Source organism: Manihot esculenta, chromosome 5, assembly GCF_001659605.2.
Source record: "Manihot esculenta cultivar AM560-2 chromosome 5, M.esculenta_v8, whole genome shotgun sequence".
Classification (NCBI taxonomy): Eukaryota; Viridiplantae; Streptophyta; class Magnoliopsida; order Malpighiales; family Euphorbiaceae; genus Manihot; species Manihot esculenta.
Window position 1 is genome coordinate 29,071,993 of NC_035165.2, and position 19,451 is coordinate 29,091,443.

The following is a 19,451-nucleotide window of genomic DNA, read 5'->3' on the forward strand; positions in this document are numbered from 1 at the left end:
GGGTTTGAGTTATTTCTGATGAGCTTGAACGCAAATCAAACCAAAAGCATCACTCCTTAGCCCAGGCCTCCTGTGGATTTATCTCTTCACTACATAATTATTTTTCTAGTTCAGTAAAAAATAACATGTGAAAATTTTAATGAAAATGCTTTATTATTTTAGTATTTTTATGATTAAAATATATGTAATTTATTTTTAAATTAATTTTTAATCCATTTTAACTGATTTATTTAAAAAATATCTTTATAATATTCAATCCATTTTTTTTTGTTATAGTAACTCCAACATTAATCCCAAGTATCTTTCAAATGGTAATATATAAGAGAGACAGGAGATTGCTAGGAGGAGAGCTTCAACTTATGATTAGTGCTTTTTATATTAAATTATTAATATATAAAATTAAGATTTTCCTTTTAATGAAGAGGGTAATATATTTATATAAAAATTTTTAAAAATCAACTAAAAAATATAGTATATACAAATCAAATCTAAAAATTAAATTTAATAATTATTATCATTTCTCAAAAGCCTTAAAATATTTTTTTAATAATATATTAGTATCACAAAAGTGACTTCTTCATCTTTTCAGATTTTAGATTTTTTTTTTTTCATTTTTAAATATTTTTCTAAGAGAGACCGACAATTACAAGGAGCAAGCTGCAACTTGTGATTAGTGCTTTTTATATTAATTTAAATGCAAGCTTTTTAATAAAGCATGTAATAAATTTAACTATTATCAAATTAAATATTTATATAAAACTAATTATAATAAGTACAAGAATTTAAATATAAATATTCACTTTAATAATTATTAAAATTCTTCATATCACTATAATATATTATTTTTTCCGTACCATAATTTTTATTCATTTTATTTTTTATATATATTAAAAATATAATTTTTTTATTAATTCTCTCATTATATTCATTTTAAATATATTAAGTTTTATTATTTTTATATATATTAAAAAATATAATTTTTTTTATTAACTCTCTAATTATATTCATTTTAAATATATTAAATTTTATTATTTTTATATATATTAAAAAATAATTTTTTAATTATATCTATTTTAAATATATTAAATTTTATTAAATATTAAAAGATATTTTAAAATTATTAATTTATATATCATTATAGAATCGCTTCTCACCTTCTCTTTTTTTTTTTGTTTGTTTTTTTAAGGCATTCGCCTTTGTATTTTTGCCAGCTCTTTCTGCCTCATTAGAACGGAAAAAAGTCTCTCTTCACCTGTCTCAAAAGTGAATTTATCTCGCCTCACTTTTAAATGGATTGTGCATAAATAATTTTGTATTTTGTATTTTGTTTTTTAATTATATACATCAAATTTTCTCTTTTTTAATTTATATTTTTTTTAATGTGTTTGAAATTAGTTGTGTTGTTATGTAGAGATATCTTTATCAGTCTCGTGATTTAGATAGCAATTATTTATGAACGTCGATGAAGGATCTCTGAGTAGTTTCTTCGATTTCTGAGTGTTTATTGAATTTATGAAGGATTCAGACATGCAAGATGAGAATCTCTAGAGCCTTTCTCCACCACGATTGGCTTTTCTTTTTTACATTGTATTATGCAGTCGACCCATACGGCTTGAATGTTGGTGAGCTCTCCCATTAACCCCTTCGAGATTTATTCTTATGAAGACTCGCACTTTGCTGGTGAAGAGATTCATGGTGGTCGACTTTCTCTGTTCTTCTCCTTTTTCTATCAGAGCTAGAGATTTGAGTATTTTGGAAGTTTAATTTCTTACGTTGTGATGTTTTTTCAACCTATCTTAATATCTTAATTTTGTCTTGTTAGTGTTTTTGAAAGTCTTGTTCTGGTCTCCACCCGGTTGTATTTGGTAAATGGTGGACGGTATTAATGCTGACTCTAATATGTTGGTTAGGTCGGAAGGATTAAAGAATCCGCTTTTCTAGGATTTTAGTATTTATTTATTGTTTGGGTTGGACTAGATGTGATCTTTCCTTTTGGACCACGCTTTCTTTGTATGCTTCTTGAATTGTTAGACTTTGTTAAATGAATAATTTTTCTTTGAAAAAGAAAATACTTTTTTATGTCTAATTTATTTGTCTCACAAACATAAATTACTTTGCTTTTCATAAAGATTTTTTTTCCCTTTTCTTGGAATATATTCCTTTTTTTCAAATGAAAAATTAAAATTAAAAATATATGTTTAATAAAACATAAATAAATAAAAAAATTGCTCTCAATTTATTATAATAAAATGTCATGTTTTTTTTCTAGTAGCAAAAATCAGACAATCAGGCTCAAGGGAGGAACATGTAGTGGAACCACGTGTATGGACAAAATCAACAGGTGTCAAACATGTAGTAGGCATTGGTATGGGTGGGTGGATCTGGTGCGCCCAACACTATTTCTCTGTTCTTATCTTCATATATATTTAACTATTATTTCAGGATATTCAACATGTGGTGCACTTACAGCTTGACACGTTTTCTCAACCTCAAAAATCCCTATCCCCAGCCCCACTCAGATTTTTTTTTTCCCCTTTTTCTTTTGTAATATCCCAACTCAAAAATATCAGTGCGATAATAATCATTCCTCACTCGTAGCGGTTTCTTTTTCCATTTCTTTACATATAAATAATACCTTGCCTTATTAAGAAAAGAAAAAACCCTGTCTTTTCCCTCCGCACCTTGTTTTGACATTAAAAATAGCTAGGAAAGATAATAACTTTTAAAAAAAATCTCCTATTTTAAATAAAAAATTTGTTAAAATTTATTTTTGTTTATTAATTCTTATATTTAAAATGAGATCATTCCATTTTTTTAGAAAAAAAAATATATTTTTAAAAAAGTTAAAATTATGTATGATTTTATAAAAAATTATTTCAATTATTTTTTTTCTATATAATATTATCTAACCATTTTTAAACATAATTTATGAGTTTTTACTAAAAAATAGAATAACGTGATAAGAGTTTGATAAACTGATATGAGATCACATAGGTCTCACTTATAAAATGGAAGATCAGGATACCGTGACATTCGGTATATCATTAAGACTCGCCATCTCTTGAACAAGTTGAAATTTTATGAAAGTTACAGTTAGCAGACACAATCCAGTAAATCTCTTTACGTCTGAAATCGCGAAATCTTTGATGAATTAGCTAACGAGATCTCTTATTAATTAGCTAGCCTCGTTATTGTCAAATTTTCAGAAAATATTATAATAAACTACATTTTCTCTTACAATATAAAAACTAACAATCACAACGACAAAAATACACAATTCTTACACTACTACTTTTGAATTTTAAGCAATTTTTTACGTTCGCTCTATTTTCCAGTTTACTGATTTGAGCGTCAGAGTGACTGCCATAAATATTAGATTTTAATCGGATTGAACACAGTGAAAAAAATAAAAAATAAAATAAATTTTTTTACTAATATAGATCACGTTTAAATGAGAAAAATAATAATAATTAAAAAGAAAATAAATACTTTTTATTTTCTTTACAGTAAAATGTGAGATCGATCACTTCAGTTGGGTTATCGCAAATCACAAACCGTCCAAATATCTGGTTTCTAACGATATCCACACATAATAGTAATCGAAAGACCTTAAAATAGTTCTAAGGGATTGAAAATGGGAGAGGTTTTGACTTTTGAATACTAGCAGTCTATCTTTCCTACAAATTCGAGAGACTCTAAAAAATGTTTCTAACAACATTGGACACAAATTCTCATAATATGTCTTTTTATATTTGAACAGTAGGATTTTAGTATAATAATATTTATTTATTTATTTAACTAATTAAATAAATAAAATATAATTATGGTCTAAAACTTTAATGAGCAAGTTATATAAATCTTATACAATTTTAATTAAGTTCTACTTAATTAATTAGATTAAAATTATAATTCTTTCAAATTATAATTTTATCCCAATATCAATTTATATGCAATTAAATCCTACTTGATTTAACTTCTCGTTTTATTTTCTCATACAATTTTTTTGTGTGCAATCTATTAGGTTCCAAATATATTGACAATAAATATAATTAACTAATTAATTAATTTGAAGGTCAATAATATTTTTTAGCAGTATGTCAAAACTACTTAAATATTCAGAATATCAAAAATGGTACCTTTGAATGCATATTTTATCACTGTAATTAATATCTCTTTATCACAAATGTCACAATTTAACATTTAATGCATTAAATGTGTTTACAATATTAAATCATATTAGTTATCGTTTATTAGACATTGACCTATTGAATGAAATTATAAATATCATTTGCTAATTTCATTCCATTTTGCACAAGAATTTCATGATATATGGTAGCAGAGAAAAAATAGGACATTTTCGAATTTAATTTAGAGTGATGAATTCTATCTCAATCACATAAATACCTTCATACAGTTCTTAATATATCAAATTCATCCACATTTATTATTCATGAACCAAACAACATGTAAGATGAATCAAAATATAAAAGTTTATGTATAAAATTATTTATTGATTTCAAGTTACATAATCATCATTTGAATAATCCATAGATACAGATTATTTGTCATATGAATTTCTCATACGGGTCAGTTCAATACATTTATTCATAATTATAATTTTTTTTATACAGTAATATAGTCTCATAAACTTTATATTTGCTCGAGATTTAATTAAATTAACACTAAATATAAATAATTGCCTTTATAAAATTATATTTAAATATTTAAAATATACTAATAATAATAATATTCAATTATAATCAACAAATTGACCGTATAACATATTATTAATAATAGATGCCAACTACCTCATATTTTCTCTCTTGCAGATTTGACCACTATATCACTATATATATGATTCAAAACCCAAATGTAAATTAGAGAGAGCAGTGATCAATCTCAAAAGTTCATAATTGATATACAATTTATCTTTTTATCGCATTAATCTCTGATTTGGCATGAATGATTTTGCAAGAAAAGAATTTAAATAAATTATTACAAAATCATTCATGGTTTAATTTCTCTATACATAATGAAATTTTTTTTAAATTAAAAAATTTTAAATTTTTTTTATTTCAAATAAAAGTTTTACAAGAAAAAATTTTAATTAAATTAAATTCTTCCAAAATTCTTAATTCCTAATGAGTAAATGAATCTTAATTTTTTATGAAATAAATTATATCAAATAAATGCTAAAAATATTTTTCACTTTTCTTTGTTTGAGAAAATTGTACAAAATCTGAAAAGAAGGTAAAATATTTTATCAAGATATTTTAGACTTTTTAATAAATATTTAACCGTTAAAATTAATAAAAAATTAATTAATATATTTTTTATAATATTAAAAACTTATTTTTTAAAACAGAGAGATCATTTAATATATTTTATCATATTATAGAAATTAAATAATTAATTTTTCTTAAAATTTTTTTTATTAGAGTAAATTATATTTTAATTTTAAAGTTTAATAAAATATATAATTTAATTTATATATTTTTAAATTTAATTATAAATTTTTATTTTATTAATAAAATAATCATTTTAGTCATAATTCATTACTATATTTATATAAATTGATCCCTAAGTATTTTAATTGCTTATAAATAAATATTTATATTTTCTACAAATTAATTTTACATGTTTATTAAATTTTAACATTTTATATTAAAAAAACCCATTTTAAAAAAAAAACATTTTATATTAAAAAAACAACTGTTTTTATATGTTTCGTTATAAGTTATCATATATGTAAATATAAAAAACGATAAAAGAATAAATTTATTGATTATATGAAAAATTTGTATAAAAATATTAATAAACATCAAAATTGAAAATTCACCTATATAAAAAAAGAATTATTGTTATATAAATACAACTGAAAATGGCGAGTAAATCGTGATAGCACACGCGACTAAGGGATAAAAAGATGGAAAGTAAAATCACGTTTTTGGAAACCACGTATTTATGTTTTCTGGTTTCAGAAACGATTATGGATAACTAATTGGAAAAAAAACAGTTACGATAGCTGAACTTGTTCCTATTTTTTTACCTAAAGAAAAAACTAAAATCCAAAAACAACCACATCTCTAAACGTATTTTAAATTAATATTCTCCCCTGCCTATAAATATATATTAAATTTATTAAATATTAAGAAATATTTTAATAATTTTTTTAAAAATAAAATAAAATTATAATACTTAATATATATCTTATTTATTTTTTTATAATAAATAAACGAAATAATAATTTTGAGATAATTTAAAAATAAAAAAATAAAAAGGATGCATTTACGAATGGGACCACACTAAGGCACCGCCTCGTGAGGCATGTTGGTTTTGAATTAATTTGGAGGAGGTAGAAGACAGCACGTGTCACACTTGCTTTGCATCCAAATGAGTTAGTAGATTGAATGAATTATTACAAAACAGGTGTTAAGCCTATTTTGGATTTCCATCACATTATCAGACCAGACCTTAAAAAGACATCGTGGGGTGTGGGCCTTTTCCTATACACGTTCACTTATTTGTAATGAGTTTTCATGAGATGGAAAGTTGTTGTCGTTTTGTGAAAATGGTCTCTCTCTTCTCAATCTCTGCTTTAAAAAAGTCCCCATTCCATCATCATACTGGCTGTGTCATCTTTTTTGCCTTTTTTGGGCTTTATTATCTGAAAATGACTAACCTATTAAAATCACCAATTTAATATATAATTGGAGAATGGGAATGTGAGAAAATTATTTATGATATAGGAGTTTTCACTGCCACATACACAGTGAGAGACTAATGCAATATAATTTTTTTATTTTTTATTTTAAAAAATTATATCTAAAGCATCTTACTTGACAATATCAGATTTTTTTTTTAAATTGTGGCGAATATTATTTTTAAAAAAATCTCACAAAGTACAAAATTTAATTTTTAATAAAAAATAAAAAAAAATTATCACTCTTTTGACATGAGACATGACCTCTGTCAATGTGATAGTGAAAACTCTTATTTTATAAATAATTTTTCCACGCCTCACTCTTTCCTGATATTTTTCTTAATCCCTAATCCATAAAAAGCACTATAAATGATGTTACATGAGGCATTTTTAATTTTTAATTTGAATTTTGAATTCAACCACCAGAATTACTTAGCACAAATTATTGGAGAGATCGATTAATTTGTATGACAAGTAAACTATGAAAATTTAGAATTTTGAATATTCAGCAATGAGGACTCGAAAATTCGACAATAATAAACTCCATAAATTTATTTTTACTTAACTTGTTACATATTATATTATTTATTTTATAAATGAGAGTTCAAGTGTTGGATCTCTCAAATTTTTCTCATAATAAATACCTTTATTGCATTAATTGAATGAATATTCTATTTAATTTTTTTCCGTAAGTTGCTGATGTTTGAAGGTTCACAATAAAAATTATAGTATGTATGAATTTTGTAATTATAATTAATAATTTAAATATGTTAATTTATTATTTTATTTTCTATGCTAATTTAATTATTTTATAAAATTATACAAAATATTTTTCATATTCGTCTTCATTAGAAGACCTAAAATAATTTTATGTATAGAAAAAATTTTCAAGTTATGTGCATTTATATCTCTAATACAGTAAACTCTAAATTCTTACTCTTTTAAAAAGATATATCTTGAGATAGATATAGATTTAAAGTCTCTTACTTACAGACTATTTTCTCGTAATATCATGAAATATCTAATACAAGTGTAAAATATCTCTATATTCAATTCACACCATTCAGTGTGCTTGCATAAGGTTGTATTATTTTATTATACTCATGACATAAAATATATCGACACTTTATATTTGAATTCTCTGTTTTGAAGTCTTAGGACATAATCTATGGTTTAAAATTTTCCCTTTAAAAAAAATTAAATATCTTTAGATTTGAAACCTTATATATTCAATTACTATAAGACTTTCATGATATATTATTTTTGGAATGTGATAATAGTTTTCTTAATGACCTCTTAAAATATTTATTCTAAAATTATATTCAACTTGTTCATCTCTTCAATTTCAAAATATGATAATCAAATTTTAGTGATTATAATATACTCACTATCATTTTATCACTATTAATATATGGTCCTCGTATAATAATAAGATAATTAATTTATTTTTAATTTTTTTATATATATTTTCAAATGGTACTTATTAATTATAGTGAAATCATAAAATTCCACAGTGTTATGAAAATTTTCAAAAAGTTGCAGGGATGAAATTGAAATTTAACAAACCCATCTTCCACCTTGAGAAAGAAGCCCTAGCCACCGCCACCAATCCTCGCACAGCCGATGAACACTCCAGCCACCACTGCTACCAGCACAAGACGCCGACCGCACAACTTTGCTATCCGGCCGGCCATTCCACTACTACAGCGGCAGCCTCGAGATCGTCGGCATTGCGATGGCATGCTAGATCTTCCGGAGTCGTGCAACAGCCTTTTCTTGCGACCTCGAAGCGGCTCGAGGCGTCCGACGACATACATCTGTAAATTAAAAAAAAAATTATGGCACACAAGAAAACAAGCCAATATTAAAAAAAATCTATTAAATTTTCAGAATCAAAATAATTAAATAACAAATTATATTTCACCACAATTTACTTTATATCATATTATCCATGCATAATTATATATTTTTTATTAACTATTTATATAATTCACAAACTAAAAATACCTCAAATTACAGTTTATTTCATAAGAATTAAGTATTTGAATATCTTTAGATTCTATAATTGATGTTATTTTGCTCCACACAAACACAGAAAATCACCCAAACATTCAAAACATAGCTAGACATCCATAGAAAAATAATCCAACCAGTACAAAAACAAATTTAAAAAAGTATAGAGTTTTTTTTCCTCAAAAGTCTGAGTGAGTATATAGAGCTTAAGGGCAGCAATATAGCCTTCTACCATGTAACTGTCAAGATTTAAAATTCAAATTTTTTATTCTAAATTCAAATTTTTTATTTTTTTATTTAATATATACAGTAAAAATTAAAATTAATTATTATAAATAAAACACGTAATTTTATTTTAAATTTTTTATTTTTGATTCAATTTTAAGTGTTTAATTTCCTTCAATATCATTCCATAGTTATTATTAAAAAAAATATCAAAACACTTTAATTAAATTTTTAAACATTTAAAATAAACTCTAAAATTAAAAATTTATTAAAAACTTAATCCATCAAGTTAAAATTTAATTTGATTTAATTTTTTCTGTAACTCAATTCAATTTGGTCTATCTCCTAAAATTTAATTTTTAATTTATTTAATTTTGGAGGTTGATTTCAATGGTAATCCTATTTATAAATTTTTTTATTTCGAATGTTGATCTCAGTGGTAACCCTATTTATAAACTTTTTTTACTGCTTCGTGGCTAAATAAAATTTTAATTAAATTGACTTTTATAATTAATTTTCATATTTAAAATGATATTATTTTGTTTAGGTGAATTTATTTCATGAATTTAAAATTTTGTGACTGAAATTATTAATATTTTTTTAAGATTACAAATCAAATTATACCAATTATTTTATGTTGGTGCATGTTGTATATATTTTTCAAATATATTAATTTACTTTGTGTTGACGGCTTAACGCTAGCATTCACAAAGAACGTTAAGTTTTGATTGAAGTTTAATTTTCAAAATTTAAAGATTTTAAACCTATTTTAATATTATTAAATTAAAATTTATTGATAAGTATACAAATATTGGAAGTCATAACCTTTTTTCCATTTTATAAGAGAATTTCTTACTATTTTCAAGGCACACAAATGTAATACTATGTTTTATGAAAATATCAAATTCTCCATGATTCTGAGTACACGAATAATATTCATGTAACTGTAATATAACTAAATTACGATTATCAATTTATAAAAACAATGTGAAAGTAATTGTTACTCACGACAACTATTTCGACGTCTAAGTCAATTGAACGTAAAAATAAATTAAAAATAAGGCGAGTATAACGTAATGTTTTAAACTTAATAATAATTATATAAAAATTGCATATCTTAATCTAGATGGATTTACTTATTGCATATGAGTTCTAGCACAGTGAATAAGAGATCATATGATTATAAGTGTAATGAAAATTTGTTAGATTGTATTCACTAATACTAATTTTACGGAGAAATTTACCCTGTAGTTGAGAGGACGAATCTTAACTAAAAGCTAAGTTTTGAAATGTCCAAATCTTTTTTTTTCGGTGGAGTCTAATATCATCTGATCAGATTTTTGTGATGTGATTTTATTTTCGAGTGCTAACACATAATCTATTTTGTATGATTATTGTGTTATATTATATATATATATATATATATATATATATATATATATATATAATTTGTATAAATAGTAAGAAAAAAAAATTCAATGTACTCAAAGTCATGCCACTTCTTTTCATTATTTCCACTCTTAGAATAAAATTTAAATTTAAAAATGGAATCTTTACTTATATAATTTTAAATATGAAAATAAATAAAAGTTTGGTTGAGTTAAATTTTTCTTAACTTTTTAAGTTTTTAAAACAGTTAAAAATTGATTCGATTCAAAATTAAATTGAATTGAACTGAATAAATTAGAATTTAAAATTTTGGTATTTATAAAAGTCAAGTTAATTTTAGTTAGAAATTGAATTAAATTGAACCGATCTAATTCAGTTTAATTCAGCTTATATTTTTAATAAATTTTTTATTTTTTATACTTTATTTTTAATATTTTAAAATTTAATAAAAATATTTTAATTTTGATAAAAATTAATCTATTTATATTATTAAAAAATAATATACTATTATCACTAATCAGTTTAATTTAATTTATTTTTTTATTAAAATCAAACTAAATTAAAATAATTAAATTTTTAAAATTTAAAATTAAATCAAACTGAATCAAAATAAATAAAAAATTGAATCAAAATTTTAAATTAATTTAATTTGATTAATATTTTTTATTTAAATCAAATAGCGGACGTCTTAGAATGAGTTTTGCTAGAGGTAACCCTAGTGGCATCACCGACAAAGAACTGAATAATGGTAACCCTAGTGGCATCGCTGATAAAGAATTTTGCTAGAAACTAGGGTGAGTTTTGACTTATTGTGCAGGAAGCTTCGTCCTTATCATTTTAACTGGTAAAAAGAGGTGGATTATGCCCTAAATCTTACCACATCTAATCTCTTATTAATTCCTTAATCAGATTTCATAAAAGCATTGCTAATCCCAAATCGATCCTACCCTAATTTTAATTAGTATATGACAAGTACCACTCTCAGAATATCATTAAGTTTTAATTACTTAATATTGGAGCCATCTTATTTTGAGTTTAAATTTTAATAAAATTCAATAGAGTACAGATCACCCCCCCCTCCCTTACTAAATGAGGCAAGGGAATTGTATTGTCCTAACAATGATTCAGATTTAGAAAATTTGGACGAAAAATATTTAAAGAAGCATTCAAAAAAAAGTAAAGGTTTTTTTTTTGTTCTAAGATAGGTAACTGTTTGTCCCTATTCTACCTGAAAGGGCTAATGTTCTTTCAATTAAAATGTGAATTGGATAAGAATCTAACCATCTTGGTCGGCCCTAGAATTCTGGAGACTTTTTTGTAATAAAAAAATTTTCTTTTTTGTATATTTGCTCAAAAAATTTTCATAGCTGTGTTGGTTCAGATCAGTTTTCTGGATTTAATTATTTAAAAAATTATAAATTATTATATAGATCCTAATCTATATTCAAATATAACACTCTAAAATTATTAATTGTATTATTAATTTTAAATATATTTACTATAAATTACACTAAAAATTTTATAGTTTATTAATAAATATATATAGTCACGGAAAATTCTTTATTTTTTAATGGATCGATTTGATAAAAAAAATTTAGTCTCAGTAAATATATACCGTTCAAAGAGTTATTTTGAAATGATATAATTTATATTTTTAAAAAAAATTACAGAATTAAAAATAAAAAGAAAATAAAATGAAAAAATTTAGTTTATTTATTTTAAAAATAAAATTAAAAGATAAGTCAAGAAAACATATATGAAGTTTATGAGTAATTCACTTACTAAATTATAGAGAGTAAAAAATATTTCTATTATAAATAAAATAAATATTTATAATTTAAGAAGGAATTTTTTGTTATTTTTTCTAACATCGAAAAGGAGAAAAAAATATTCCATTTATATATTTTTATTTTCTTTTCTTCTAAAAAAATTCTAAATATAGGGTAATTTTATCATTTTAAATGTCCTGGTGTTTCTGGTGCATCCCATTAGAACGCTTGTCTTCGTCTCCAGCCAAGTCAAAAGAGCAAGGGCATTTTCGTCAAATGGAGCAGGCTCCGGGGCGCGTGGACTCTGGGCTGTGGCTACTCCATAAACGCGTGAAAGCAAACCCGGCTGCTTTCATATGAATTTATAATATATTATTATAAATTTAATATATATAAATTGTTTTATAATATATTTTTCTTTTTGAATATTATTATCTCATACATTAAAGTATATAAATTTATAATATATAATTTATTTATTTTTATAATAAAAAATAGTAGGCAACAAATCAGTTAATATATTTTTTTTAAAAAAATATATTTATTGATTTGTACTGATTTTAATTGGAAACAACCGGTTTTGATCCTGTTTTAGAGAGAAAAGACCATAATTGAGCTCTTATTAGTCGGTTATGGTTCAATTTGCAAACTGAAACTGTTTAATTAATTTAATTTCAAATTTAATCAGACTGATTTGGGTTTGATTCATAATTTAAATTAAACCATAACTAAATCAGAAGAGTTTTCTTTTTTCCTCTTACCCTTATAGGTCTGTAATAATATTATGACGTTTTTAATAAAAAAACCATTTATTTTTTTATTATTCAAGAAATTTCATTAATTAGTTATTTAATTTTAAAAATATATTATAATATTATTAAATTTTTATAAATTTTACTAATTAGCTTATTTATTAATTTTAAAATTTAAATATTGTAAAAAAAATAAAAAAAATACAAAAGGATTAATTAATAATTACTTTTATAAAATTAAAAATTAATTAATGAATTTTTTATAGTATATAATTAAATAATAAAATATTTTAAAAAATAAAATTAATGGAAACAAGTGATTATATATTTTAAAATTTAAAATTTAAAATTATTTTAATATATTTTTTAAAATTAAAATTAAAAAAATAAGTTTTTGATGTAGCATGGTGTAAATAATAAAATTTTCTTTTTAATATTGTCGTGGTATAGCTTTATCTTTCACGTGAATAAAACGGATAAACATGAACAATTTGACGAAAATGCCCCTTTGCAGGTCCCATGTGTGCACTGTGCTCCCAGCACAAAACATGAATCACTTTATCTGCAGCAAGCAATGTGGACGGCTCTCATGATCCCACTTCATATTCTCCTATTGGCAACGGATCACATCATACCCTCCTACCTCATTGTGATTGGTCCACGTCTCCAGAAACGCCTGGCCCCACTAACAATAATTAAAAAGAAAAAGGATATACAGCAGTGCAGGAGTAGAGTAAATTAAAATCGTAAAAAGGAGCTGTCTTCAAAGCTAAAAAGAAGAAAATTGAGAGACAATAGACACTTGGCTCTTCCTCAGTGCTCTAAATTCTCGAAGAAGAAAGGACTAAGAAACAGCCGAAAAAGCTGCAGCCACCATAATTGCAGAGAAAAATTTATAAAAGGGGTTAGTTATTTACTCTTGTCTCTAGTGATTTAGCTTTTCTTTTAGAAATTTAAGAGTAGGTTGTGTTTTTATGTGATCTCTGTCATTAATCTAGTTTAATTTTGCTTGATTTGAGGATTTATGGGGCGTTTTTTAGTTCTATGTTTTTGGAAATGATTTCCACTTGAAGTTGTTCAATTCTATTCTTCTTTTACTGATTGTAGTTTCTGGCTTTGGAAATGCATTACTTTAGGGATTTCATTGTGTGATGCTGTTTCATGATTTGAATTTTCTAGGTGTGTTAAATGTTGTGGTTTATTTTTGGATATTAATTACATTAGTATTATATTTTTTTTCTTGGTTTAATTTGGAAGTTTGAGTGGATTCTTTGATATGTATACTTTTTTCTTTTGGGGGTAAAAAATTTGGTTTCTGGACTTGAAGTATGGCAGAAAAGATAAAATCGAAAAATTGAAAAGGGAAGCTTGAGATATTGGAGCTTACTGGATTCATTTTTAGTTGTTGACATTGTTGCATTCAGATATTTTCGAAATGGGGACTCATCTCAACTTCAAGAACTTCCACAACAATCCTACGTCGGACGCCGGTGTGGGAGGGGGTAGCGGCAGCCGACCTTCGGGGAACTTCCCATTGGCCAGACAGCCATCGGTCTACTCGTTGACCTTCGATGAATTTCAGAGTACTATGGGGGGGATAGGAAAGGAATTTGGGTCAATGAACATGGATGAGCTGCTCAAGAATATATGGAGTGCCGAGGAAACACAGAACGTGGTAGCCTCCTCTACAGGTGCCCAAGAGGGTCTGCAGCGCCAAGGCTCTTTGACCCTCCCGCGAACCCTCAGTCAAAAGACTGTCGATGAGGTGTGGAAAGACATGTCGAAGGAATATGGGAATGGAGGTGGTACTGGAGGAGCTAATTTGCCTCAGAGGCAGCAGACTTTAGGGGAGATCACTTTAGAGGAATTTTTGGTCAAAGCGGGGGTGGTGAGAGAAGACGCTCAATTAGCTGCAAAGCTTAATGCTAATGGTGGTTTTTTTGGTGATTTATCGAGGACAGGGAATAGTTCTACTTTAGGAGTTGGGTTACAGCAGAATAGGGGTCTGGGATTGGACAATAATAATACTAATCAGATTTCTATGCGTTCCACGAATTTGCCTTTGAATGTTAATGGGGTCAGGTCAAACCAGGCACAGGTACATCAGCAACATCAGCAACAGCAGCAACAACAACAACAACAGCAACAGCTATTTCCTAAGCAGCCTAATTTGGGATATGTTACGCAGATGCCTTTGCAAACTAGTCCAGGAATTAGGGGTGGAATCATGGGGATTGGGGATCAAGGGATCAGTGGTTTGATGCAGGCTGGTGCTTTGGGAATGGTTGGATTAGGTGTCGCAACGGAATCACCTGCAAACAAGCTGTCGTCAAATGGGATTACAAAGAGTAATGGGGATACGTCTTCAGTGTCCCCAGTTCCTTATGTCTTCAATGGAGGTTTAAGGGGAAGGAGAGCCAATGGTGCTGTGGAGAAGGTGGTTGAGAGGAGACAGAGAAGAATGATTAAGAACAGAGAGTCAGCTGCAAGGTCACGGGCTCGCAAGCAGGTGATATTTTGTGATGCTAGTAACCATACGTTTCCAGATTTAGAACATAATTTACTGCTATTCTAATTTAAATGTGAGTATGAAATCTGTACCTAATTCAGTTGAAGCACATGCCTAATCCTGATGCTATTTTGAGATATTAAGAATTAAAATGATCTAGCAGTGTTTATCTATGTAACAATTAGATGAGATTTCTGCTAGTGTCCTAGAAGCATAACATGCATTGCACTAGGAAAAACAATAACCAGGTAGAGTGAAAATTTTACCTACCTTATTTTATCAACTTAAGTACCAGGACAGTTGAGTTGCTTTGTATGTAGATGCATTTTCAATGAAACAAAGATATAAGAATATGGTTTTTATCCCCCTAAATGTGTTTTTGCGTCTGTCGCAATGAATTTTGTGAAACAGCCCCTCTTATCACTTCTTTTTGGATAATTAATAAATTCCACCCAAGATTTTGGAAAAAGAAAAAGAAATACAATGGCAAGTTTCATCTTGTTGTGGCTTCATGGATTTTGCTAGCCATTAACCTTCTACTTTTATCATCTATGGCCTTTCTGCATGCCACACGTTCATGAAAGATTATGCGGCAGAATGGTAATGTCATAGCGATCTGACATGAGAAGAGATGAAAGGTTTTGAGAAGTCGAGGTCATGAGAAGTTATAAGGATCAGGTTTGTTACAAGGTAATGGAGCATTTGTTTTAAGGATGATAACGTGAATCTGAACCTGTATTTGGCCAAAATCAATGAACATTTAAATGGTTCAATACATTTGTCTCGATGCTTTTTCTGAAATGCAACTATAATAAATGATTGTATATTTATTTTTCTTCATGATTAATATTGTTGTGATATTGCCTCTCAAATAAGCTCAAAACTCTTTATTATTTCTTTTTTGTGCTGCTGTTAGGCTTATACTATGGAGTTGGAAGCAGAAGTTGCAAAGATAAAAGAGGAGAACCGAGAATTGCAAAAGAAACAGGTATTGTTTACTTCTATATGCATTACTGCACCTGCTTGCACATGAAAGCAGGGGCTTGCCAAAAAATATTGACTGTTGTTTGGTCAATGCAGGCAGAAATCATGGAAATGCAGAAAAATCAGGTATGATTCTTTATGCTTGCTTTTGGGGTATCATTGGTGCCAAATACATCTATCCTGCCTACCAAACATGATTAACGATCTTGAGTATGTGTGCTAACAAATATCTAATGGTTAATAAATTAGGCATAAACTAACAGCTTATTTCCTTTAACATCAGGCCGAGCATTTGCCATCTATTTGGCCTTGCAAGATGCCATTAGCTGGCTAATAAATATGTTACTTTAGCATGTAGGAACTTTAAGGTGAAATTCAGGATACATGAATAAAATATTTGACATATTCAAGGAGGTAACCTAATGAGATGATGTGACTGCATTCACTTAGGGATTATCCTTGCTAGAAAATTTTTAGTTGAAAACTTATTGCTTTGAGTTGGGATAAGAACCCACCGCAATTATTTGTAACCTGGTTGTTGCTGATCTGTAGCCAAAAGGTTATAAATTAAATTATACAGTCAATTTTAGACACCTTCAAAAATACATAGTGGTGTAGAACACAAGAATGGAGATCAAAAGAAACAAATCTCCACACAAAAGAGAAACAAATTCTTAAACACTTCTATAGGTATTCATAGTAACCCAATTGAAACTAAAGGAGAAGAAGGAAAGGAGAGAATAAGAGCTTGATTATTCCTCAAGCTACTGGCTATTTATAATCTCAGTAATAGACCTAAATTTAGAGACTATACAGAGCTGTATTTTCATGCTTAACAACAGGTATCTATCCCTTTATCACAGCTACAATCTCTTCTTTTACACCATCATTCTAATATTCAAACAACTTTCTGACACTTCCTCTTAAACTGGACCACAAATGCCATATGCTTCTTGCTTGTTATAAAGGTATTCAGTTCAAGAACCTTTAAAGATTTAGTAAGGATATTTGCTAACTAGTCTTTTGAATTGACAAAGCAAGATCAGTCTTTTGTCTATTAGAATGACCATATAACTCCTCATGCTTATTACAATTGTATTCAATCTGAGAACCTTTATCTGCTAACTGGTTATTAGAATTGATATACTGGTAGAAATACATTTTAAATATTTCTCCACCTTTACATGTTTCATCCTTTCATGGAAAAACTCGAATTCAGGCAATGTGAAGTGTAGTTTAGTCACATATCAACTTCATTTGTTAACTTTTCTACATCTTAATTCTTAAAGAATTTGTTTTAACTTGGTAAAGTTTGCAAGTTGTTAAGGCCATAGCTCAACATTCCACTTTTTCACTTGATTTTGCTACTACTTCTTTTACTTTTTTAGAATATTAGATTCCTTCCAATCATGACACAATATATTTAAAGTAGATAGACTATGTGAAGGAGACCTACCCAGCAGCTCATTTGTGACCTAAATGAGACCCTTGTTTGCTTACAACAGACCTTGTATTGGGATTCTTTTGATATATTTAAGAATGTGGATTATTACATCCTAAGACAATTACATGGTGCTTAAAGTAGTTGACTAACTTTACCTACAGTAAAAGCGATGTCTGTAATTATGAGATAGTTGAGCTTACCAATCATCTCCATTCTTTACCAGGGTCTCTACTGGCTTTCCCTATTTATGTACATTTGGATCCATAGGGTATCTATTGTGTGAAATTTTACTTGTGAATCGGACATTCCAGTCTCCTTTAGTATGCCTGTCTTGGATTGTACTAGCTCAATTCCATAAAATACATTTATTTCCTTAAATCTTTGGTATGAAAAACGACTACAAGAATGCTATTTGATTGAGGGGTCTCGCCATAATTATTGTCCAAAGCAGACTGTTTAAGCAATATAGTGATTGTCATAGATGACGAGCTAAACTAGATCCCCTCTGAGCAGGAAATTCTGGTAGTGGCTCCATGTATACTTCTTTGGCCAATTTCCTGTGTGAAATGGCATTGTACACATTCAATTAATAAAGTTTGCTCTTGTAGACTGTAGCTACAGAGATGATTAGTCAAACATGTGCAGTTTTAGCATATGGAATCATATTAGATATTCATTACTTTTTGCATCTAGCTGCTTTACGTACTAACCTTTCATTAATCGCCATTTGATTCACTGTTCCCTGCCTGTGCTTCAGTTCTTAAATGACTGAATTTTGCTGAACTGGAAAAATGATGAACGAAATGCTGCCTAGCATAGACTTCTTCATTGGATGGCCCCTTCTGTTTGTCATAGAATACTGCTAAAGCGTTATATTTGGGATTTGCTTAAACATGTCTTAGGAATTCCTTTTGGCATATTCCTTGATTGCTGTGTAGGAGTGTTTTGCGCACATGACTGCTTCGTTGTCTATTTTCCCTTTGCAAATAAAATTCAAGCCCTTTGAGAATGATGAGAACAACTAAACAGACTTCAGTTTCCCCGTCATCTCCGGTCGTTAGATATCAGAATTATTTAGGAATTTTATGCTGATATGACTTTTATACCATGTCGTGCTACGGAATCATTTATTTTGAAGGTTATATCCATTCAAATTTCTCATAATCTAGACTACCAATTCTCTTTTCTCATTTCTAGGATGACACTTCGGGTTTTTGAAGAATTATGATGAGATATTATTTATGTAATAAACTATACAATGGCATTTCATTTAAGTATTTTTGGCAGAAATTGAAGTATTTTGGTGATATTATAGGTATTGGAGATGATGAACGAGCAGCAGGGAGTTAAAAGGCGGTGCTTGAGGAGGACTCAGACTGGTCCATGGTAAAGTGCAAGAACAGCATTGTTATTATACAGTTGAAAGTTTCATATGGTAGGTGGCTGTACATATTTGGGAAACGTCTCACTTTGCGTAGATTAAGAAGGTGCTGAGTTTTACAGTAGAAGAAATGAGAGTTTTTGCTGGTTTAGATTAAATATTGCAACATATATTGTCTGTTAAATCTGCTTCTCTTCTGAACTTCTTGGTTTAGATATAGCAGAGTGGAAGAGAAGTAAATGCATTTTCTAGTCTGTTAGTAATTTCATATATGTTTGAACA

The 19,451-nt window shown here is 27.4% G+C and overlaps 1 protein-coding gene across 5 annotated transcripts; it reads left to right on the forward strand.

The window, feature by feature from the left end:
• Nucleotides 1-13,593: 13,593 nt before the first annotated feature.
• LOC110614882 (ABSCISIC ACID-INSENSITIVE 5-like protein 5) lies at nucleotides 13,594-19,451 on the forward strand. 5 transcript variants are annotated; one of them, XR_002487857.2, is made up of 6 exons: nucleotides 13,594-13,755; nucleotides 14,276-15,360; nucleotides 15,916-16,050; nucleotides 16,277-16,348; nucleotides 16,441-16,470; nucleotides 19,104-19,451. XR_002487857.2 is itself a non-coding variant. In XM_021756571.2 (5 exons), exons 2-5 carry the CDS (start codon nucleotides 14,287-14,289, stop codon nucleotides 19,176-19,178), a joined length of 1,251 nt encoding a protein of 416 aa, XP_021612263.1. In that variant the 5' UTR covers nucleotides 13,595-13,755; nucleotides 14,276-14,286; the 3' UTR covers nucleotides 19,179-19,451. The 5 variants fall into 5 exon arrangements, 3 of the variants coding, with proteins under 3 accessions (XP_021612263.1, XP_043812546.1, XP_021612264.1); XM_021756571.2 differs by lacking the exon at nucleotides 15,916-16,050 and having other exon boundaries at nucleotides 13,595-13,755; XM_021756572.2 differs by lacking the exon at nucleotides 15,916-16,050 and having other exon boundaries at nucleotides 13,597-13,755; nucleotides 14,254-15,360.